We start from the raw sequence: 24,622 nt of genomic DNA, 5'->3' as shown, positions 1-24,622 counted from the left end.
GTGAGTTTGTGTCACTTTGGTAAAATGTAAATAAAGGATTTCAAACACTGAAATCATAAAATAAGACATTTGAACTTTGCGGTGGATCAACAACTGAACTCCTGTGAACTGTGAGGTTATAATGTTGATTTGTTCTATGGACTTTGGTGCAGGAGAGTGAGCTTGATTCCAAAGCAGTTCTGTTTCAAGATGGCGGCCTCTGGCTATGAAAACACAATTATTTGTTTATATTTTAGAGAAATTATATAATACATGTATACAAACATACTTATGACTAGTATATTGAATTTATGTTAAAAAATGTTACACACTGTGCCTTTAAGTCCTTTATACTGTTCTGTATTATTTTATTATTGTGTTTTCATGTATTTTAACTTAAAATGACGATGTTCTCAAATGTCTAATTTTGTCCACAAAGCAAAATTTTGAAAAAAAATGAAATTTAAAAAATCAATACAGTGACATATTTAGATATTTAGCGTAGCTACATGTACTTTTTCCACCCCAATTTACAAATAAACATTAAACTTTTCGCGAATTAGCATTTAAAAACAACAACAATTGACATTTCAGGCCACTAGATGGCACCAAGAACTGTTGTATGACTTTATCGTAAATATCATGATGTATCGTAAATATCGATAATATTGAGATAATATCGCGATAATATCGCGTCGTGTCGTCTCTGGCGACGCTATTTATTTGACAGCTAAAATAAATTGGCAAAAATGTTCGATAATTTTATGTCAAGACTTATATTTAAATGTTGTTTAAGCCCTAACTTTATCGTATTCACGACCTGTAAACGCTACGTTCTCTTACAACTATGAGTTCGCAATGTCCCGAATACCAGCGGTGCCCAATTTTTTCGATAAATTGTCCGGGAAGAAAGAGCCAAAATACGAAGAAACTAATGTTAGTGTCGTAAAAGCTAACATTGGCTGGCTAACATGTTGTGCAGCTATACAAAAAAAAAAATAAAAAAATATTGGTGTCTCAAAATCGATATAATATCGCCACGCAAAATATCGCGATATTTCACTGTATTCGTTCCCCCCGCCCCTCCCCCCCTCCCCCACCTATATAAATAAAACACCAGACGTGATTAATCGATTCTAAGAGAGTTGACGATTAATAATCGATAAACCTTAAATATTAGAATTTATTTTTTTCAAATCATGTTTCTTCTTCATCTTCATCTTCATCATCATCATCATCATCATCATCATGATGTGCTTAGACATGTTTTTTCTGTGTCTGTGTGTGTGTGTGTGTGTGTGTGCATCTTTATTATTAGCGCTTGGCTCCGCCCTCCTACCTGTAACCCCCCCCCCCCTCTCTCTCGCTCTCTCTCTCTCACACACACACTCTCTCTCTCTCTCTGTCTCGCGGACGGATGTGACAGGCGGGCACGCTCTCACTCAGCTGAGCCGCGCCGTGCCAGGTCTGCAGCAGAGGACAGAGGACAGAGGACAGAGGACAGATGGAGACAGTGTCCTCCTCCACAGATCTGCTGCTGCTGCGTCTTCTTCTTCGTCTTCTTCTTCACGCGACATTTTGGACACGTGACACCTGATCATCAAACATTTCGCGTCAAAACTGCGTCTTTTTTTGTTTTGTTCCCGTTGCGCGTGAAGACATCGAAGTGACATCGTGATTCTCGAGCTCCTGGAACACGGTTCCACTCACACACTTGTTAAATTTTAAATTAAATTTTTTAAATTTTTTATATAAATAATGTTTGCGATTTAAATAAAAACCGGATGATTTAAATCGCGTGCGTCGTCGTCGTCGTCGTCGTCGACGCGCCGCCGCTGCCGCCGTCTCGTGCCAAACCCCGCACACACACCATGACTCTCCGTGGATTCGTCATTATTGCGGATTTACATTTTTTTGACGCGTGCGCTCGCCGCGTGCGCGCCCGCCCGCCCGCACACGCGCGCGCCCTCCGATATAAACAATTCTGAGTGAAAATACAACGAAGAAGAAGAAGAAGAAGGAAAGTTTGTGGTGTTTTTTTCAATTTTTTATTTTTTTTAAAATAATAACATTAAGTGAGTGTGTTCGATAATCCAGACTAGCGCTGGGATTAAGAGCGGCTTGAGTTGGAGCATGGCCGGTGAGTGGGGCTGGAGACCCGGGCACAGGCTCCTCTCCACGGCTCCTCCATGCTAGCCGAGGCGGGCGGCTCCGTTCCCCACGGCAGCGACGGCTCTATGAGGAGCAGCGACCGCAGCAGCAGCAGCAGCAGCAGCAGCAGCAGCAACAAGCCGGACTCGTCGATCTTCTTCTCCAGGATGGAGGACGTGGTCATCCCGTTCTCCTCGGAGGTTCCCTGCGACAACAATGGCCAGCGCATGTGGTGGGCTTTCCTCGCCTCGTCCATGGTGACGTTCTTCGGCGGTTTGTTCATCATCCTGCTGTGGAGGACACTCAAGTATCTGTGGACGGTCTGCTGCCACTGCAACATCAAGACCAAGGTCAGTGTCCTCACTGTAGTGTCCTCACTGTAGTGTCCTCACTGTGTCCTCAATGTGTCCTCACTGTAGTGTCCTCACTGTAGTGTCCTCACTGTAGTGTCCTCACTGTAGTGTCCTCACTGTAGTGTCCTCTCTGTAGTGTCCTCTCTGTAGTGTCCTCACTGTAGTGTCCTCTCTGTAGTGTCCTCACTGTGTCCTCAATGTGTCCTCACTGTGGTGTCTTTACTGTGTCTTCTTCAATGTGGTGTCTTCACTGTGTCTTCACTGTGGTGTCCTCACTGTAGTGTCCTCGATGTGTCTTCACTGTGTCTCTGTGGTGTCTTCACTGTGTCTTCTCCACTGTGTCTCTGTGGTGTCTTCGCTGTGTCTTCTTCACTGTGTCTTCTTAACTGTGTCTTCACTGTGGTGTCCTCACTGTGTCTTCTTCACTGTGTCTTCACTGTGGTGTCTTCGCTGTGTCTTCTTCACTGTGTCCTCACTGTGGTGTCTTCACTGTGGTGTCTTCGCTGTGTCTTCTTCACTGTGTCCTCACTGTGGTGTCTTCACTGTTGTGTCTTCACTGTGTCTTCTTAACTGTGTCTTCACTGTGGTGTCCTCACTGTGTCTTCTTCACTGTGTCTTCACTGTGGTGTCTTCACTGTGTCTTCTTCACTGTGTCCTCACTGTGGTGTCTTCACTGTGGTGTCTTCGCTGTGTCTTCTTCACTGTGTCTTCACTGTGGTGTCTTCACTGTGGTGTCTTCACTGTGGTGTCTTCGCTGTGTCTTCTTCACTGTGTCTTCACTGTGTCTTCTTCACTGTGTCCTCACTGTGGTGTCTTCACTGTGGTGTCTTCGCTGTGTCTTCTTCACTGTGTCCTCACTGTGGTGTCTTCACTGTGTCCTCACTGTGGTGTCTTCACTGTCTCTGTGGTGTCTTCTTCACTGTGGTGTCCTCACTGTGGTGTCTTCTTCTCTGTGTCCTCACTGTGTCTCTGTTGTGTCTTCACTGTGTCCTTGTCTCTGTTGGACTTGTTGCACAAATAACAAGAAAACTGTGTGTTTTTGCTGCTGCCAGGGCTGTATCAACAGGTTTAGGGGGTCTAAATGTGGGCACCCCCCCCCCTCAAAGCTGAGAGGACAGCCCCCCCCCCCTCCCCCGAGATATCTGAGATATGAAAGTGTGTTAAATATCGATGTTGGAGTTTGAAGTTTGGTCGAGCGCTGTCTCGATAAAGTTTTTTTGAATATTCCTGAAACAAAGTTCCCTAATCTGATAATAGTTTCTGTAAATGTACACGGTATTATCCACAACCTTTGATGTTGGTGTAAATGGTCTGTATTCATTATTATAACGGATACCGATATACGTATATTCTGTATATTAGTGCTGCAGTTAACAATTATATTGATACTCGGAAAAATGTTAATCAAACCTGGAAAAAAAAAGTTCCCAATCCCATTGAAAGTTTCTGTAAATTTACGTTAGCTTCTCCGATCCTTTGCTAACCCTAATCTTAGTTAAATGGTAATTTGCCTGTATTGATTAGATATTGGACTTTTAGCCGATATATCGGAGTTGCTTTGGTCGATAACTGATACCGATAAATATGTTTTTTCCTGGACCGAACAGCTGAAGTCTTTCGGTCTTTTTTTTTTTTGTCGTGAAATAAACATCGTATTTTTCATACCCACTCACTCACTTATCGTTCTGCTGTTCTGATGAAGACCTGGTCCTGGTCCTGCTTCTCTTGGACTAGTTAGCGTTTGGTAGTTTTCAACTTGTCGCGTCGAGCTACGTAAACTAAAGTTCTGTCGTTCTTTTGACGTTTTTGTTTCGCATAAAATGCCCCGGTTATGGTCTGACCGGAGACCATAACCGGAGCATTCGTACGTTAAAAGTTTGTGGTCTCGTTGGTTCGTCAACGTAACCTCGACACATATTTGACGCGATGAACGTCTAAAATGATCTTACAGACGCTTCCTGTCTGGCTACGAGATCTTTGTAAGACCTCCTGGTTCTGAGGACTCCAGGTCAGAGATCCTGAAGCTTCAAAGAAACTCGACGTAGGACAGTGTTTCCCAGTCCGTGATCCTCCAGGACTCGCTGTCCTCCATGTTTTAGATGTTTCCCTGCAGGTGAAACATCTAAAACATGGAGGACGGGTGTCCCTGAGGAGAAGCAGATAATGAACCCTAATTTAACAGCTTCGGAGTCTTTGTGACGGTTAAATGTCTCGTTTTGAGGAGGAAAAACCTCGCAGAGATGCCGTTATTTTAGACGTTCATCGTGAGAGAGTCGGAGAAAATGAAGCTGAGAAAAACCCCGTACCAGACACGAGGAACAGCGGACTGGATTCTTTTTAAGAACACTGTGAATTGATAAACATGGAAGTTTATAAAAACCCATGTTGGCTAACGTGGATGGAGTTAACATCGAGTTTTTACAACAGTGAGGATAAAGAGCCAGACCAGGGGTGTCAAACATAGGGGCCGTGGGCCAGAGGTGGCCCTCCAGGGGTGGGTAGAGAGGCCAGAAGCCGTTTCACAGTTTTCTCTGCTTCTTTTTCTGGCGGCTCTGTTCACGAGGAACGTCTGGATTAACGATAATCACCGCCTCGATCTCGTCGAGACCTGAGAATTAGCGATTTTATGGCTCTAGAATTTTCCCCCCGAGATATCGTTCACTTTTCCATAGCTAGCATTTAGTTATTTAACCTTTTAGGAATTACGAGATCACCAATTTCGTCTGTGATCGGACAATCGTTCGGCTACCGCCAATAATGACGTATATGAGCGCAAAAAGCTCTATTTCTAGTACATTCCGGTACGATCCAGTCCATTTTTTTGTAATTTCTTTGACGTCACAAACGTACGGTAACGAGACGTACGCATGACAAAAGACTATGAAGTCGTACAATTACGGTAAAAAATTATTCTGCTTTGATGCGTTTTGTGTTGATGTACGATGATGGATTTTCCTTTAGTTGGATTGCGTTGTTTTTTCCGTCTTTTCGTTTGTACCGAGTCTTCAATCACACACACACACTCAGATTGACGATCGTCACTTATCTCCTGGCTGTGTTTACGGCACTCGTGATTGACGGCTCTGTGGTTTTGACGGTGTTTCAGGACACGGAGGGTTTTCGGGGGGCGGGGTTTAGGAGGTGTGGGGGGGGGTTTGCGGGGGTGAGACGACGTCCGTCGCGTCCTACGTCGTCTTCTCGCCAGGTGAAAGTAAACAACGTCCGGGGGCCGAGCTCCGGCTTCATGTCACCAAACGCATGATCCGGCAAATTCCGCCGGTGAAACCTGACGACGTCTCCTGCTGAGCCAATGACAGACGAGCTGTGTGTCCCCTGTCCCCCCGCGTCCCCCCGTCCCCACACACACACACAGCAGTGCAACAACTATGCCGCATTAAAGGGATGGTCCGGGTTATTTCTGGCGCGCGGTTGTTTCAGGCACCGACACGTTCACAGGGCGACATCCCAGAATATGTCTCTGTGAGCTCTGTTCTCACAGTTATACAACAACACTTCTTCAACACTGAGGTTGTGACGCTTTCGTTTGTTTCCGACGCCAAACTCCGTACGAAAAAAAACAGCGATTTTTTACATCGCAGCACAGAAAGTTGTTGATCAGTACATTTAAATGTGATTTTTGCGACTTCTGTCTATATATGTATGTATGTGTATATGTATGTATATATGTATATGTATTGTCTAATGTAGCTTTAATGTCGCGAACGCGAGATTGTGTGTTGAATGAGGTTTTAGTTGATTGGTTGAGTCTGAAAAGAGGCGTGAGCAAAGGTTGCGCTCGTTAACAGCGTTTATAACAAAGTTAATTTTCTCAGGGAAAAAACTCGTAATTTGGGACAGAAACGAGATGATCAGAGTCCTTCTTTTTCAGGGGGGCGTGGCCTGTCACGATAGTAACAGACCAGACCTGACTAGACGATGGCGATATGGATCTGATCACGTACTTGCGATGTGTAGTATACTGTATCGATTCTTTTTTAGAATCGATTAATGCGTAGAGTATTTTCTCGATGAATCGAGGATTCTTCTGTCCGTAAAATGTCCTTAAAATATCGGAAACATTTTGAAAAAAAATGTTCTCGGAGATCTTAGCAAAACTTGATGCACAAAAAAAACGTAAAAAACATTGTGAATGTAGGAACGGGGAAAATTTGGAGAGAGAGAGGAAAAAAAAAAAAAAGGTCAACTGTCAGCCACGGCGCTCGGGGAGACCTGAGCTAACGATGAATCACGGCTGATTCATGCGACTGTTGAAGCCCACTGTGTGCGTGACTCACACACTTCTGCTGTGTGTGTGTGTGTGTTCTTGTACTTGCGGCATACTGAGGATATTATTGTTTTCATTGAAATCACTTCCTTAGGTTGCTATAACATGCTATACTCAATTTGTAAAAAAATAAAAAAATAAAAATTTTGGACGAAATATTTTGGGTCAAATGTTTTTAAAAAATTTGGTTGACATAGTATAGTATGATGTTTTTGTCAAATTTTGGACCAAAAATTGAGTCAAAAATTTTGTGTCAAAAATGTTGGGTCAAAAATTTTGGGTCAAATGTTTTTAAAAATTTTGGTCGACATAGTATAGTATGACATTTTTGGCAAACTTTGGACCAAAAATTTGGGGTCAAATTTTTTTTTTTGCAAATTTTGAACGATATAGTATAGTATGATGGTTTTGGTCAAATGTTTTTTTTTTTAATTTTGGTCGACCTAGTATAGTATGACGTTTTTGTCAAATTTTGGACCCCAAAAAAAAAAAAATCAAAAAAATGTTTCAGCCCTTTCTGCTCCTGGGCTCCACCTGAAGACATGTTATGGTACTGCAACCCGTAGTTCTTTGTTGATGTCGTTCATGGAGTAGATATTTGTTGTAATTGTGTTGATTTACAAAGTGGAAATGCTGGTCCTCAGTATGCAGCAAGTACAAGAATGTGTGTGTGCGTGCGTGCGTGTGTGTGTGTGTGTTTCCCCGGCTGAGGTCATGTGACGGACGATGTTGTTCACAGTGTCATGTTTGGTTTCGTCACACAGGCTGGAAATGAGACGAGTGTGTTTCTGAAGCGAGTTTGAAATGTGGTCTAAGTGTTGACTGAAGAACTCGTTTTGAAGTATTTATTTAAGGAAAAGGACAAAACGTGAGAATGCAAATGTGTCGGGGTTTTGTCGCCCGAGGCTAATTTTCCGCCTGCAGATCGTTTCTCATTGACTTAATTCCCCGTCGCTGCTCTGTCGTCGTGTTTGAAGCGATTGTCACTGACGTTTCCTTCGGTCTGTAGAAGACGACGTGGAAAGATCAGGACGAGATTTGACATGAAATTATTATTATTTTCACACACGTTTTTAGGCTTTGAGAAATATCGCGTTATATTTAACGTTTAAAATCTTCACCGAACTTTTTTGTTGCATCCGGAGCTTCAACGATTCAAAGATTCCTTCGCCCGTAATTCCGATTATTCTGATTGATTATTGTTTTTCTGAAATTAGAAACAAGTTTCTGTGATTTTCTTAATATATGCATATATGCATATATGTATACATATATATATGTAAGCATGTGTGTGTGTGTATATATACGCACGTGTGTGTATATATACACACATATATATGCTCGCATGTGTGTGTGTGTGTGTATATATACGCACGTGTGTGTATATATACGCACGTGTGTGTATATATACACACATATATGCTCGCATGTGTGTATATATGTGTATATATACGCACGTGTGTGTATATATACGCACATGTATATGCTCGCATGTGTGTATATATGTGTATATATATACACACGTGTGTGTGTATATACGTGCATATGTGTATATATATATATGCGCGTATATATGCGCGTATATATGCGCGCATATGTGTATATATGCGTGTATACATACGCGCATATGTGTATATATGTGTGTATATACGCGCATATGTGTATATATACACATATGCGCGTATGTATACACACATATATGTGTGTATACATACGCGCATATGTGTGTATATATATGCGCGTATAAATGCATGTGTAAATATATGCATATATGCGCATATACATACATACATACACACATATATATGCGTATATATGTATATATGCGTATATATGTGTGTATGTATATATTTATATGCCTCTATATCTATATATATATATATACATACATACGTACAGTTTATACATATATGTATATATATATGTTATTATCAGGCCGTAGTTATATTATTCTACCCATCAATCCCTGGATTAAAAATCCTCCCCACGTTTTCAAACCTCCATATTTCAGAGTCAGGTCATGGTTTAATGAGGCGTCCATCTTGTGCCTGCAGGTGTGTGTGTGTGTGTGTGTGGTCACAGGTCGGCTGTTTTTAAAGATGAGGAGGAAAAATGTGAAAGCTAAAGCACACACGTCACCAACGTCTGTGATGTCATCTTTGTTGTTGTTGTTGTTGTCATCGTCGTGGTAACGCAGCCTCCTCCTCCTCCTCCTCCTCCTGCTCCTCCTCCTCCTCCTCCTCCTCCTCCTGACTTTGGTTGCTTTGACACTTGGCTGCAGACGGACGAGGCTCGTTAGGAGCATTAAGAAGAGACGGAAACTGGATCCGTGTTCAGCTGACCGCTGTGTGGCATGTGTCGGGAACAGGATTCACGACGTTGGCGTGAAGTTGGCGTGGAGGCGTCGGCCTCGGTCACTACTGAGAAAGTGGAATCAGTGGTCGAGGAAACGCGAGTGGAAACTGTGAGCGAGACACGGGAGGAAGTGGAAACACGGGGTGTGAAGGTGATGAGGAGGAGGAGGGGGAGGAGTTAGCACACACACACACACACACACACACACACACACACACACACACACACACAGCTGTGGCCTAATTCTTTTTTAATGGCCGTCGTCTCTGTCGGGATTAAAAGCGAGAGGTTAAAGGTCGTTGAGCTCAAAGTGAAAGAAAAATAAGGATCATTCAGAGTCTGACAGTGATCTGTGCGACAAGTCGTTAAGACCATATTTGATGTTTTTTTGTCGACTAATTCTTAAAAAAATTTTGTCTCAGAAACAATAAAGTTGATAAAACATTCTTTTTTTAATGTAAAAATGTCGGACGATCATCATAGTCGGACTAAGACACTAAGACGGACGATCGCCATAGTCGGACTAAGACACTAAGAAGGACGATCGCCATAGCCGGACTAAGACACTAAGACGGACGATCGCCATAGTCGGACTAAGACACTAAGGAGGACGATCGCCATAGTCGGACTAAGACACTAAGACGGACGATCGCCATAGTCGGACTAAGACACTAAGGAGGACGATCGCCATAGTCGGACTAAGACACTAAGACGGACGATCGCCATAGTCGGACTAAGACACTAAGGAGGACGATCGCCATAGTCGGACTAAGACACTAAGACGGACGATCGTCCTAGTCGGACTAAGACGGACGATCGTCATAGTCGGACAAAGACGGACGATCGTCATAGTCGGACTAAGACGGAGGATCGCCATAGCTGCACTAAGACGGACGATCGTCATAGTCGGACTAAGACGGACGATCGTCATAGTCGTACTAAGACACTAAGAAGGACGATCGTCATAGCCGCACTAAGATGGACGATCGCCATAGTCGGACTAAGACACTAAGAAGGACGATCGTCATAGCCGCACTAAGACGGACGATCGCCATAGTCGTACTAAGACGCTAAGAAGGACGATCGTCATAGCCGCACTAAGATGGACGATCGCCATAGTCGGACTAAGACACTAAGAAGGACGATCGTCATAGCCGCACTAAGATGGACGATCGCCATAGTCGGACTAAGACACTAAGAAGGACGATCGTCATAGCCGCACTAAGACAGACGATCGCCATAGTCGGACTAAGACGGACGATCGCCATTGTCGGACTAAGACGGACGATCGCCATTGTCGGACTAAGACGGACTCTTTTTTTACTTCCGGGTCAAAGGCCGCAGTCCGACTAAGCGTACACATGCTGGAGTAATCAGACTATGAATCGCATATCTTATTAAAAAAAAATTTCTGTCGAAAATTGCATTATTGGATTGCTATTTTTTTTAATTTTTTTTTTAACTTGAATAAAAACACGACTTTTGCTGATGACGTTGGTAAATATATGATGAATTTTTCTGACGGGGATAATAGTTAATATTTGATATTTAATCATTGAAGTGTCTGGTCTCGTGTTGGACGTGTGACTCATGAGTCATTCTTCTTTCTGGACTCTAATCCCTAATCCCCTGAGCCTGATTTGATGACCATCTAGGGAAAAGTCCCGAGTGCCGGTGCTGATGTGTGTTAATCCACAGACGAGCTCAGGCCATATATCAAACCCTGGACTATGTATATCGCGTCCAGCCGTCCACCGTCCCCCCCCCCGCGCTGTCACACTCTTATGTCTTCTTTGGTCCAGTCACCAGACTATTAAAAGGACGCCAGCAGCCCCAGGAAGTATTCAGGGGTCAAAGGTCAGAGGGGACGGGGACGGGGGTCGTACCTGTGGCTCCAGCTCAGCCACCACAACCAGACTGGAATTTCCATCATGACTGGAAACGTTTGGTCGAGTTAAAGTCACCTGAGGAAGAGCAGAGCGCTGAAGCTAAGCCTACAGAGGCTGAGCCTACAGAGGCTAATGCAGGCCTGCAGGAGAGAGATAGCATGCTAAGCTATCAGCTGGCTAACTCTCACAGCTCATGGTTTCCAGTCGAGCAGATTTTTTTTCCCTCAGCTGTTGTCGTCCTTAAAGAGCTTAACACCACTGTGTGTGTGTGTGTGTGGTTGTGTGTGTGCGCGCTCCATTAATAGCCATAGTCGTATATTTAGCGCTGTCATGAGCTAATTTAGTACACAGTACAATAACAAAATCATTAAGATTCATTAGAATAATAGAAAAACACAAACAATAGAAATAATAGAAAAACACAATCTAGCTAACCAGTCAAATAGCTAACTATCTGTCTAGATAAGCTAGTGAAATAACTTGTTTAACTGTCTTAGCTAGCTAGCTAGCTAGCCAATCATCGGTCTAGATCGGGGTCACCAACGTGGTGCCCGCGGGCACCTGGTAGCCCGCAGGCAGCCAATACGGTGCCCGCGGGCTCACTTCACTTCACCTCACTTGCATGTATCCGTATGATCGCTCAGTAAAATATCTTTGATATTGTTTATAAAAACTGGTAATCGTTAGGAGTAAGCACTGGAATGAATGTGTATGCAGTTGAATGCATAATATTAATCATTTAAATGGTAAACAAAAAAAAAATGTTAATGTGGTAGCCCTCCATATTATTCTTTACCCTTAAGGTAGCTCTCTGTCTCAAAAAGGTTGGTGACCCCTGGTCTAGATGGATAGATAGTTGGCCGGATAGGTAGCTATTTGGCCAACTATCTATCTAGTAGCTAGCTATCAAGATTATTAGTCAAATAGCCACCTGTCTTGCTAAGTTAGCTAAGCAAGTCTCCATCTATCTGTCTAGCTTACTATCTAACTTACTATCTAGCTAAATAGTCAAGTATCTGTCTAACTTATTATCTAGCTAGCTGACTAGTCAAGTATATGTCTAACTTACTATCTAGCTAACTAGATCTAGTCAAGTATCTGTCTAACTTACTGTTTAACTTACTAGTAAAGTACATATCTAGCTACCTAGTCAAGTATCAATCTGGCTAACTAGTCAAGTATCTGTCTTACCAGCTAGCTAAGTATCCAGTCAAATATCTCTCTAGCTAGGTTAGCTAACTTTAGCCACGTTTCTCTGTCTGTCATTACTTGAATGTAATTCCTGCAGTTTATTTATCACAAAAAATGTTGTTTAAATATCATTTAATTCTCACTTTCTGACGATAAAGTTAGTTGTCGACCACACACACACACACACTATTTAAATATTTGAATTACACCCCATGCGTTTAGAAATTTAGATTTTTTATATCTTGAGCAAAAACATTGTCTTTCTTGACTTCTTTGCCCTTTTTTTGTCTTATTTTAATTAAACGTCACAGTTTCAGACGTTTAAATGTGATTCACTGATCAGGAGGTGAAAGCTCGTCATTCACTCTGCAGCTTTCACATGTGGACGTGAGCTGCTGTGATAACAGTGATATAACTGTGATAAATGTGATCTAACAGTGTGCACTGATGCAGAGACACTGTGTGTGTGTGTGGAGGACACAGCGATGACCTTCACAGATTTCAGCAGACGGTGTTTTCTGTTTTCGTCTCCTCGCTCTTTTTCCTCTGAGCAACAACCGTTTTTCCGCACAAGTGAAATCTCACAAAGTCTCTGACAGATTATCTGAGGTCTGTGAAGCGAGTGAAACACGCGGCGTTTGGTTAAATCTGAGTGAGCGGGTTTGTTGTTGTTGTTGACGTTTTATTAAAGCTGGACGATAAACGATGACGACCTGTACCTTTTAAATGTAACATTATGAAATCTTGGTTATATTTAAACTTTTCAAATACTGAATCCCATAAAGCTGCTAACATACTTTTAGCCACTACCATCTAGCTAGCTACTTGGCTAAGATAAGGAAATGGATCAATTCTTCATCGGCTTATTTGCTGGCTCGCTAAGATAGGACGACAGATTCCCAACTGGCTTGTATGCTAGTTAGCTTAGTGGCTAAGATCCAAAAACGGATGCATTCCTAATTGGCTTGTAAGCTAGCGAGTTACGTGGGTACGTTGATGGCTTGGTAGATTGGCTTGTTTCCTAGCTAGCTATGATAGGAAAATGGATTCCTAACTGTCTTGTAAGCTATGTGGTTAAGATAAGAATCTAGATAATTTTGCAATTGGCTGTGAGCTAGCTAACATAGGACAATAGATTCACAATTGGCTTGAAAGCTAGCTAGCTAGCTAGCTACATAAGCAAAAAAACCTGTGCTTGTAATTTGCTTGTTTGCTAAAATGGGACAATAGATTCCCAACTGGCTTGCAAGCTAGCTAGTTAAGTGGCTAAGATCCAAAAACAGATACATTCCTAATTGACTTGTTAGCTAGCGAGTTACGTGGGTAACGTAAGAAAAAAGAAATAGGCTGGCTTGTTTCCTAGCTAGCTAAAACAGGAAAATGGATTCCTAACTGTCTTGTAAGCTATATGGTTAAGATAAGAATCTAGATAATTTTGCAATTGGCTGCCAGCTAGCTAACATAGGACAATAGATTCACAATTGACTTGTTTGCTAGCTAGCTAGCCAGCCACATAAGCAAAAAACCTGTGCTTGTAATTGGCTTGTTTGCTAGCAAGCTAAGATGGGACAATAGATTCCCAGCTGCCTTGAAAGCTAGCTAGTTAAGTGGCTAAGATCCAAAAACAGATACATTCCTATTTGGATTGTAAGTCAGCTATGTGGCTAAAACAACAATAATAATAAAAAATCCTCACTGGCTTGTAAGCTAGCTAGCTACATGGCTAAGATAAAAAAGATACATTCTCAACTCACGAGAATTAGATTGTGCTAAAGTTTGGGGACGAATGTAGAACAAATTCTCAGATTAAAGTCATAATTCTGACTTTCATAAATTGTCTGTCATACCGCTCAGCACCAGGTGTACCTAATAAAGTGGCAGATGAATGTTTCAGAGGAAGACGTTGCTTGATTTGTTGAGATAAAGACATTAAAAACCAGATTATTTTCACACACACACACATGAATGTGAATGAGGCTCGGCTCAGTGAGCTCTCCATGGTGCTGAAAGTCAGCAGAAACGGCCCCGACCTCCTTCAGTGTGTTTACTTTATGAAACGTCATGTTTAAAACATGTGGCAGCAGCTACACACACACACACACACACACACACACACACACACACACACACACACACACACACACACACACACTCACACTCACACTCACATATCATCACAGATAATCCCACTTTATAAGTGAAGCACTTATATTTAAACATTATTATATTAGGATTATACAAGAGTCAGACTCAGTCAAGTCGTTTAAAGAGACGTAACGGCTGAATTTAGGCCATTAAAGGGATTAACAATGGACTCACCTCATAACATTTAAACCTTAAACTTAAGTATTTTCCACTCTCTGTGAACCGTTCACTCTCCTGCACCAAACTCCATAGAGAAAACCTGCTGGTCTGCTGCTGCCTCGCGTGGTCACTTTTTGCCACCAAGGTTAATCGAAATGAAGTTTTTCCAACACAGAATTTAGCAAAAAGACGCGTTTGAAGTCATCGGTGTGAGGCAGCGGTGAAATGGACAACGGGCGAGTTGCTGTGAGTTGAGTGAGTGTAAAAAACGCCGTTTTTTTCAATGGGGTTTGGTGCGAGAAACAAAAAATCAGTGACGCGCGTCGGTTTCCTGTTGAAAATCGCCGTGGAACAGTGAGATAAAGCAGCGAGCATATTCTGGGATGTCGCCCTCAGCTTGTTATAGAATAATAAGTCATGATACATGATGTAATGGCTCAATCCACACTTTTGCAGCTTTTTTCTTGAAAATGACAACCGTGATATTTGTAGACGCTAAAAAATAAAAAAATAATGTAAAGCTAGTAATAAGAGTGCGTCTTCTCCCCGAGGAGAAGTGTCCTCAGCACACTTTGTGGAAATCTGCTTATTAGATGACATCATGCGCGCGAAGAGCGGACGTATTTCGGCCCGAGGCGACGCGACCGGCTCTGGGATTTCATTTCCTCCGGGAACGTAAACGTATTTGGTCGGCGTCTGAAAATTGCTTCAGTAACGAGAAAGTTTTCCCGTGATGAAATTAAGAAGAAGAAGAAGTCGGAGAAAATGTGAAGAAAGACGTCAGAGACTAAGCTTTTTCACTGAAGCGTAAATGAAAAACTAATTCGATTATCACATTTAACCTAATTTGACTTTTACAACAAGATTCTAATCAACAACAAAAGTGAAAAACCCTTTTATTTGCACAAACACCAATCGTTAAAACTGTTGTTTTGAGCTTGTTACGCGTAATTAAAGCTTAAATTAAACTGTAAAATCTGATTAAGACAATTCTTTTTCCCTTTCCTCAAAATGTGGCTTATTTTACTTTCTTAAATATAATTTTTTTTACAGTGTAGGCATCTCCGACACCCTCTCTCATACTTCTTTAACTCACTTTCCTTGTTATTTTTCTTGAATTTATGTTTGTAATAGTATTTTTGATAAGAAAATGTTTATATTTAGTTGATTTTCCATTGAAAACAATGAAGCTAATCTTAAGCACCGTATATTTATTGCTCCTTTTAAGTCATTTGTGGGGAAACATCCTGCCCGACGGCGCACGTCCTCCAAAAGCGTCCCATTAAACCCTCCGCTAACTGTAAACACGATGCATTCAAGGACTCCACGATGGCTCGTTTGCTTTAGTTTCCCTGCGAGAGGAGACTTAAGAGGTTTAGAATAAGACAAACAGGAGTTTTGTGGCATAAACACAGCGAGCAGTAATGGTCTGTGTGGGCTTCAGGAAGTGGGCGTTGGGTTTAGAGAAGTGCACCATGCAGAGCTTTTAACGGAGACGTTAACAAATTACATTAAGAGAATGTAAGAGAATGAGCAGTGAAGTGAAGTTAAAGAAAAGTGTGGCTCAGTGTTTCCCTGTGGCTGCAAGGACTCGTTAAAAAGTGAATTATCCAACAAAGTATGTATAAAAATAATATATTTCTTATGTATCTTGGTGTTTAAGTGCCTTTTCTGACTGGAAAGTAAAGTTTGTAAACAGTTTACTTTCCTGCACCAAAGTGCATAGAGAAAAACAGGGTTTTTAGGTCACAGAAACACAGGAGCTGCTGGTCTGCTGCTGCCTCGTGTGGTAGGTTTTTGTCACTGAAATGAAGCGAATGGGATTCAGTGTGGGAGAGGAACAGCTGACTAACAGTTCAGTCTTCAGAGTAGCTAGCTACCTAGCTAAGAAAAAAGATTCTTAATTGGTTTGTTTGCCGGCTAAGATAAGAGAAAAAGATCTGTCTGTTGGCTAGCTAGCTATGAGGCTAAGATAAGACCATAGATGGATTCTTCACTGGCGTGTTTGCTAGCTAGTTAAGACAGGAAAATGGATTCCCAGCTGGCTTATAAACTAACTAGCTACCTGGCTGAGATAATAAATGGATAGATTCCTAATTGACTTGATAGCTAGCTACATAGCTATGATAGGAAAATTGATACATTCTTAATGGGCTTGTTAGCCAGCTTGCTACATAGCTTAGATAATAAAATAGATTCTTATTGGCCTATTTGCTAGCTAGCTATGTAGCTAAGATAATACAATAGACGGATTCTTATTGGCTTATTTTCTAGCTAGCTACATAGCTAAGTTATTAAAATAGATTCTTATAGGCTTATTTGATAGCTAGCTACGTAGCTAAGATAATAAAATAGATAGATCATTATTGGCTTATTTGCTATCTTGCTACTTAGCTAAGTTAATACAATAGACAGATTCGTATTGGCTTATTTGCTAGGTAGGTACATAGCTAAGATAATACAATAGATAGATTCTTATTGGCTTATTTGCTAGCTAGCTACATAGCTAAGATATTAAAATAGATTCTTATTGACCTATTTGCTAGCTTGCTACATAGCTAAGAAAAAAAAATTGATAAATCCTTAATTGGTTTGTAAGCTAGCTAGGTACCTGGTGAAGATTAGAAAGCAGATTCCTAATTGGTTCGTGAGCTTCTATAAGGCCAGGATTTTGTTGTGGTTGATTTGTGGTTCAAATCAGTTTTTCCACATCATGTTTTCAGTCAGAGTGAACATCCGTGTCCTCAGTTTGTCCTCAGTTTGTCCTCAGTTTGTCCCCATGAGCTTTAAGCTGTCACTTCCTCATACCCTCGTCCTCCTCCGTCTCTGAACCATGTCCTTCTTCAGGGAGTCGACCTCTGCTCACAGTTCTGTATCTGTGGCTCAGGTTCGACCGCAGCAGACGTCTTTTACGTGTCGGGAGGTCAGAGTTGACGAGGGTCGCGGGGGGAAATGACGCGCGTCTTCGTGTTCTCGCGTCGGCGGCAAGCGGCGAACAGAAACACAGCGATGCTGGCTGCACCGGCGCGGCCGTGTCTTCCTCCTCCACTTCCTCCTCCTGTGGGAGCAGCTCCGGCCTTTCAAGATGGCTGCTCTGTAATTACCGCGGCGCTCGGCCTCTGACCGCAGTCGCCGTGCTCCCTGTCCATCAGAGCAGAGCCGTGTTGGCACAGAGACTGTGTGTGTGTGTGTGTGTGTGAGTGTGTGTGTGTGTGAGAGAAATACAGGATTTCTGTGATTTAAAAATACATGCACAGAGATAAGAATACATCGCCGCCTTATAAATGTTATAAATAGATAAAGAGGAGCTTTTTTTCTCAGCCGTCTTCTGTTTTCATGTTGAAAACAGAAGGTGAAACTCAGACGAGGCAGGAAGTAAATACAGGACAGGACGAAATAAAGAGAATAAAGTCTTAGTATTATGAGAATAAAGTAGTAAAAGGACAATAAAGTTGTAATATTATGAGAAAAAGTCAAAGTGGTAATATTGCAACGATAAAGTCGTAAAATGATGAGAATAAAGTCATAAAATGATGATCTATTTTCCGTTCTATTTTTCTTTCTTAGGAAAATAGATTCCTAAGCCAACTAGTAGTTTCCTATCTTAGCATGGTAGCTAGCAAACAATTATCTATTTTCCTATCTTAACTAGCTAGCTAGCTAGCAAATACGCAATTAGGAATCTATCTATTTTCCTAATATGGTGCCATTTATTCCTCATCTATCCAGGTTTATTTCCAGGTTATACGGCAGTAGCGTTACTCCCATGATGCATCGCTTCTACGAGCTGTCAGAGTTGCTCTGCGAGTCCGTCCATGAATATCCAGATTTATGATGTCCTGATAGAAAATACCTTCATTTATTCACATTTTCCATAATATTAGTGAGTGAGGAATCTATTTTCCTATCTTAGCTAGCTAGCTTATAAGCCAATTAGGATTCTATATTCCTATTTTAACTAGCTAACGAATTTACAAGCCAATTCGTACTCTATCTGTTGTCTTATCTTAGGCACATAGCTAGATAAGATAATAAATGGATAGAGTCCTAATTGACTTGATAGCTAGCTACATAGCTAAGATAGGAACATTTTTAAATTCTTAATGGGCTTGTTAGCCAGCTTGCTACATAACTAAGATAATAAAATAGATAGATCCTTATTGGCTTATTTGTTAGCTAGCTACGTACAAGCCAATTAGGATTCTATACTCCTATTTTAACTAGCTAACGAACTTACAAGCCAATTCGTACTCTATCTGTTGTCTTATATTAGCCACATAGCTAGCTAGCTTACACGCCATTATGTGGTGTTTTGCATATCTTTAGCAAGTAGCATTGTGACGTCATTTGGAAAAATTCTGTTTTTTTCTGCCATTTTTATGGCTTTTACGAAGGTTTGACATTTAAATTAAACTCAGAGAATGGAAAAACATAGAATATAAAGATCTATAAAAGCTTATGTCTATGTCTCAAGGTGTCTGTTTTTGCTTCTGGTGGCTATTGGAATTTTTTTTGGAGTATTTTTCGTTGCAGTACCACAATTGGCCACTGGCTGCATAATAGTATATAGACCACCTCAGAAGTGGGATTGGTATCGAGAGCTGGTTTGAAATTGGTACAAGTACTAAAGTATTGATGAGCATCTGTATCTCCTTTGTATATAACATCCAGAAATATGATGGATGGATGGATGGATGGATGGATGGATGGGAGGGAAACTTGACTGTCAGACCTCGCAGCTCGGCCTCCTCCTCCTCGCCGTCTCGCGTGTCAGCGGCGTTATTACTTTCTTCGTGTCACAATAAATGAACTCTGATCCTCCGGGAACCAGAAACCGTGGAGGAGGTCGCGACCTCGCGCTGAGGTGAAAGCCAGGTCAGGCTCTTTATGAAAGTGAGACCGGAGCGACACAAAAGGACCGAGCGTTCACTCTGACACTGACGTGTAATCTGAGGTCATCGCGAGTCAACCTCGGCTCCAGAAGATTATAATCCCAACAAAACACATTTTCAATTATATTCTGGAAGAGGGAAAACAATGTGTCGTTTTTTTAAAACTCTTCATAGGAAATCGACACCCTTTATGTGAATTAATTAAATTTTTTGGTTATTTAAAAATAAATGTGTATGTGTTTTATTTGCCAATTCAAAATAATACAGATATGGTTGTAAATACGTTGCTTCACTATAATATTAAACAAGCCGATTTAGAATCCACCTATTTTCCCATCTTAGCTAGCGAGCCAACTAACAAAGAGTTATCTATATTCCTAACTTAACTTAACTTAACTAGCTAGCAAGCAAACCAGCAATTAGGAATCTATCTATTTTCCTATCATAGCTTGCTAGCTAACAACAACAAACAAACAGTTATCAATTTTACCATCTTAACTAGCTTATTTTTCTACATTCGGAAAATAGTTTCCTAAGACAACTAATATTTTCCTATCTTAGCTTGGTAGCTAGCTAACAAACCAGTTATCTATTTCCTATCTTAGCTAGCTAGCTAAAGAACAAACATTTATCAATTTTCCTATCTTAACTAGCTAGCTAGCAAACCAGCAATTAGTAATATATCTATTTTCCTATCATAGCTTGCTAGCTAACAACAACAAACAAACAGTTATCAATTTTCCTATGGTAACTAGCAAACAAGCAATTAGGAATCCATCTATTTTCCTATCATAGCTTGCTAATTAACACAGTTATCCATTTTCTCATCTTAACTAGCTAGCTAGCTTATTTTTCTATCTTAGGAAAATAGATTCCTAAACCAACTAATCTATTTATCCAGCTATATAAAATATCCACGTGTATGTTATGTACTAGATTATCTAACTAGTGCAAACCTAGCTAAAATCCTAACACGGTACTTTACAGATTCACAATATGCTAACACACACGTTGTATTGTGATATTTATTCCACGAATAAAAGTGTCTTTTATTTGCTGGGTTCTTTACAAAGATGTTGTACGTCACGGTGTTTCACTCTCGCTGTTAAAGATCGGAAAACTCTACTACTATGGCGGCGCTAAAGTGCATTAGCTTCACAGCGGGAGCGTCGACAACAATCGCTGTAGTACGTTCTACAAACAGTGGATTCAACAGCGGAGCTGCTTCTATTCGTCCCGTGGGACAAATATAATAACCGGGCCGAGCTGCTACAGGTGGATTCCTTCATGAATAATGGAGGAAGCCGTTGTGTTGTCGGGTTATTGTGTAGACACCGATACTGTCGCTGCATTATTGATGAGGCGGAGTCTCTGCTGCGAGGTGGCGTTCTTCTGTTTTATCTGCATTTATTTATATATTCATAAATCAATAACTGAAGGAAATCTTTTCAGCTGTTTTCCTGCATCATACTTTTATCACCTCTGTGGATATAGACGACGAGAAAGGGGGGAATTATTTCAAACAGCCAGGAATTCTGGGAACCCGGCAAAACTAATCCAGCTTTTAATAGAGAACAACATCTGTAGGACACGAGTGGGCTTAGATTACGGCGGCAAAAGAAGACTCGTCCTCAATCATCGTAAATGAAAACGACCAAAAGTCACCGGGTTCTTTTCCGTAAAGAACAAACTCTTTCATGTTTGTTTTTTTCGGGCCGAGTTAAAAATATATGCTGAGATAATTCTGCCCTCGGGGAGACGGGATTATATAGAAGCTGGAATAAAAACACAAGAATTTGGTTTCCTGCTTTGCTATTTTTGATGTCGGCTATATATAAACTGAGCATGTGGGAAAATAAACCATGTCGAATAAAATGTCTATGAAATATATGTATGATGTAGTTTATGAATGATAACGTCACATTCTGGTGTTATTTGTTCTCTCTAGAACACTTTAAAAGTACTAGTTATGGTTTTATTTCTCTTTAAAAACACTCTTAAAACGTACATGATGCTATTATAACTCTTTAAAAACTAGTTATGTTTTTATATATATATTTAAAAACACTCGTGATGCTATTATATTTCCTTAAATCACCTTTAAAATACTAGTAATGCTATTATTTCTCTTTAAAAACACTCTTAAAACGTACATGATGCTATTATAACTCTTTAAAAACTAGTTGTTTTTATATATATATTTAGAAACACTCGTGATGCTATTATATTTCCTTAAATCACCTTTAAAATACTAGTAATGCTATTATTTCTCTTTAAAAACACTGTTTAAAAATGCTAGTTATGTTATTTCTTTTTAAAAATACCTTTAAAACATAAATTATGCTATTATATCTCATAAAAAACACTAGTAACATTATTATATTTCCTTAATTCACCTTAAAAACACTAGTAATGGTATTATATCTCTTTTAAAACACTTTTAAAACATAAACGCTATTATATCTAATTAAAAACTAGTTATGTTATTCTATATATTTAAAAATACTAGTGACGTTGTTATATTTCCTTATATCGCCTTAAAACACTAGAAATCATATTATTTATCTTTAAAAACACTGTTTAAAAATGCTAGTGATGTTATTTCTTTTTTAAAAATACCCTTAAAACATAAATGACGCTATTATATCTCATAAAAAACACTAGTAACATTATTATATTTCCTTAAATCACCTTAAAAACACTAGTAATCATATTATTTCTCTTTAAAAACACTGTTTAAAAATGCTAGTTATGTTATTTCTCTTTAAAACCCTTTAAAACATAAATGATGCTATAATATCACTTTAAAAACTAGTTATATGTGTATATATATATATATACATGTATATTTAAAAATCACTAGTGACCTTATTATATTTACTTAAATCACTTAAAAACCCCTGAAGTGTTATAATTTCTCTTTAGAAACACTTAAAAACAAATGATATTTTTAATTACCGGTTATTGTAATGTTAGCATACGTAGCTATAATAATGATAATAATAAACATATTTGCATAAAGCAGAATTGTCCTCTCCCATGTTGATTAAAAATAATAAAAACTAGAATACTATTCCTTTAAGGATCGTTTAGAACAGATGAAATATTGTGACACAAATTGACGTCTAATCACAATTAAATATGTTAAATATTGATTGACAGTCGTTAATAATACGTCTCAGACACGGAGAATAATCTCTGGTGTTTGGTTTCTTCTCCTCATGCGTAATGTTGTTGTTGTTGTTGTTTATTTTTTCAGCCATACTGGAGTCTTGGTGGTCTTGGTGCCTTTTGTTGAGCGGGGTTTTAAAATAGCCTCGGGGGTATTTGGCAGCGGCTTAGTCGCGAGTGCAGCACACGTGATTGAATTAGAGCGCCGTCCGTCCCTTATAGACGTCCCTTGGATGTTTTCCGTCAGCGTCTCTCAGTCCTGACGGCGTCTCCTGTTACTCTTACTGTTCTTCTTTGCACGAGTTGGTCGTGGCTGCGATGAAGTCGCCGTAAAAGCAAACCTTCACGCGTTATTTAGGTTAGAACGGTGTTTCTCACACTGTGGTACGTGAACCAGCAGTGGTACGTGAGCTTCTTCTGCTGGAAAATCAGAAATACTGTTCTCGTGTTTCTATATATTTATATATATATATATATATATATATATATATATATATATATACATGTGTATGTGTGTGTATTTATATATAGGTATATATGTGTGTGTGTGTATGTATGCGTCTATATATATGTGTATACGTATATTTATGTGTATATGTGTATGTGTGTATACATATATACGTGTGTGTATACATATATACGTGTATTTGTGTGTATACATATATACGTGTATTTGTGTGTATACATATATACGTGTGTGTGTGTGTATACGTATATACGTGTATGTGTGTATATACGCATATACGTGTATGTGTGTATATACGTGTATGTGTGTATATACGCATATACGTGTATGTGTGTATATACGCATATACGTGTATGTGTGTATATACGCATATACGTGTGTACATGCGCATATACGCATATACGTGTGTACATGCGCATATACGTGTGTGTACATGCGCATATACGTGTGTGTACATGCGCATATACGTGTGTATACGCGCATATACGTGCATGTGTGTACACGCGCATATACGTGTATGTGTATACGCGCATATACGTGTATGTGTATACGCGCATATACGTGTATGTGTGTATATATGTATGCGTATATATGTATGTATATGCGTATATGTGTATGCATGTGTGTGTATGTGTATGCATATATGTATGTGTATATGTGTATGCATATATGTATGTGTATATATATATATCTGCTGTATAAGTTTTTTTATATATATATATATATATATACACACACACACACGCATATATATAGATATAGATATATCTATATCTATATATATATATATCTGCTGTATATGTTTATATATAAACATGTGGTTTGATACCAAACACTGTACATATTCACGGTCCCCACTAAATATGGTCGACCAGAATGAGTGTGTGACAGTGCATTAGGATGTAGGGACAGAACTTCTCTCAAAGCAAGTTCACCAGTATGTAGTGTTTTTAAGCTGGTTTTCATTCTTGGGAAAACAAATATCAGCGTGGAGCTGTGTCTTCTGCACATTCGGTCCTTGAATTTGAGGGAATCGGACCTGGAAAAAGGTCCTTGAAAAGTCCTTGAATTTGCCGTCAACCAAGGCGTGGGCACCCTGTGTTCACAGCTCCTGACTGTGTTTTGAGTGGCAGCAAGTTTTAAGAGCTCAAAAACAGTCAGACATGTCGTCGGCTCTGGTTCGGCTCCGGAGGTTTAAGCGTACGTACGACTTCGGGCTTCGGGATTAAAGCCGCGGCTCTGCTACGTCCTTGTCGCTGACATTTCCTTGAGACTTGGCCGCCGCGTCTGTCGCGGCAGGAATATATGTGTGTCTGGTAAAGCCCGGGCTGCGAGGAGTGAGTGTGCACCAAGGTTACACTTGGACTATTTTTCACCCTCGACCCGGCTAAGAATAACCTGATGGTATTGTTGGTATTTTGCCACCTGCATTTTTACATCAGCCGTCGTTTTTCCCCTTTGAAATACGGAAGCAGAACGATTGCGAGACTGAGGGAAATACTATTTAGCACATGGACGTAATGTGTACTCTGGGTAGTTGTACTTTAAATTTCACATCCGACCATTTCTCACACGGAATTTGCTCT

The 24,622-nt window shown here is 40.2% G+C and overlaps 1 protein-coding gene across 2 annotated transcripts in view; it reads left to right on the top strand.

Moving 5' to 3' along the window:
• Positions 1-2,168: 2,168 nt before the first annotated feature.
• kcnma1a (potassium large conductance calcium-activated channel, subfamily M, alpha member 1a) overlaps positions 2,169-24,622 on the top strand; it is a gene marked incomplete at both ends in the record, with an annotated part of 217,230 nt that continues 194,776 nt past the window's right edge. For both annotated transcript variants that reach the window (XM_083897754.1, XM_083897755.1), the window contains one exon: positions 2,169-2,480. In XM_083897754.1, the coding sequence (XP_083753880.1) occupies positions 2,169-2,480 (312 nt within the window). The remainder of the gene's footprint in view (positions 2,481-24,622) is intronic.

Source organism: Microchirus variegatus (assembly GCF_963457635.1).
Source record: "Microchirus variegatus genome assembly, chromosome: 11".
Lineage (NCBI taxonomy): Eukaryota > Metazoa > Chordata > Actinopteri > Pleuronectiformes > Soleidae > Microchirus > Microchirus variegatus.
This window is presented reverse-complemented; position numbering and strand designations above follow the sequence as displayed.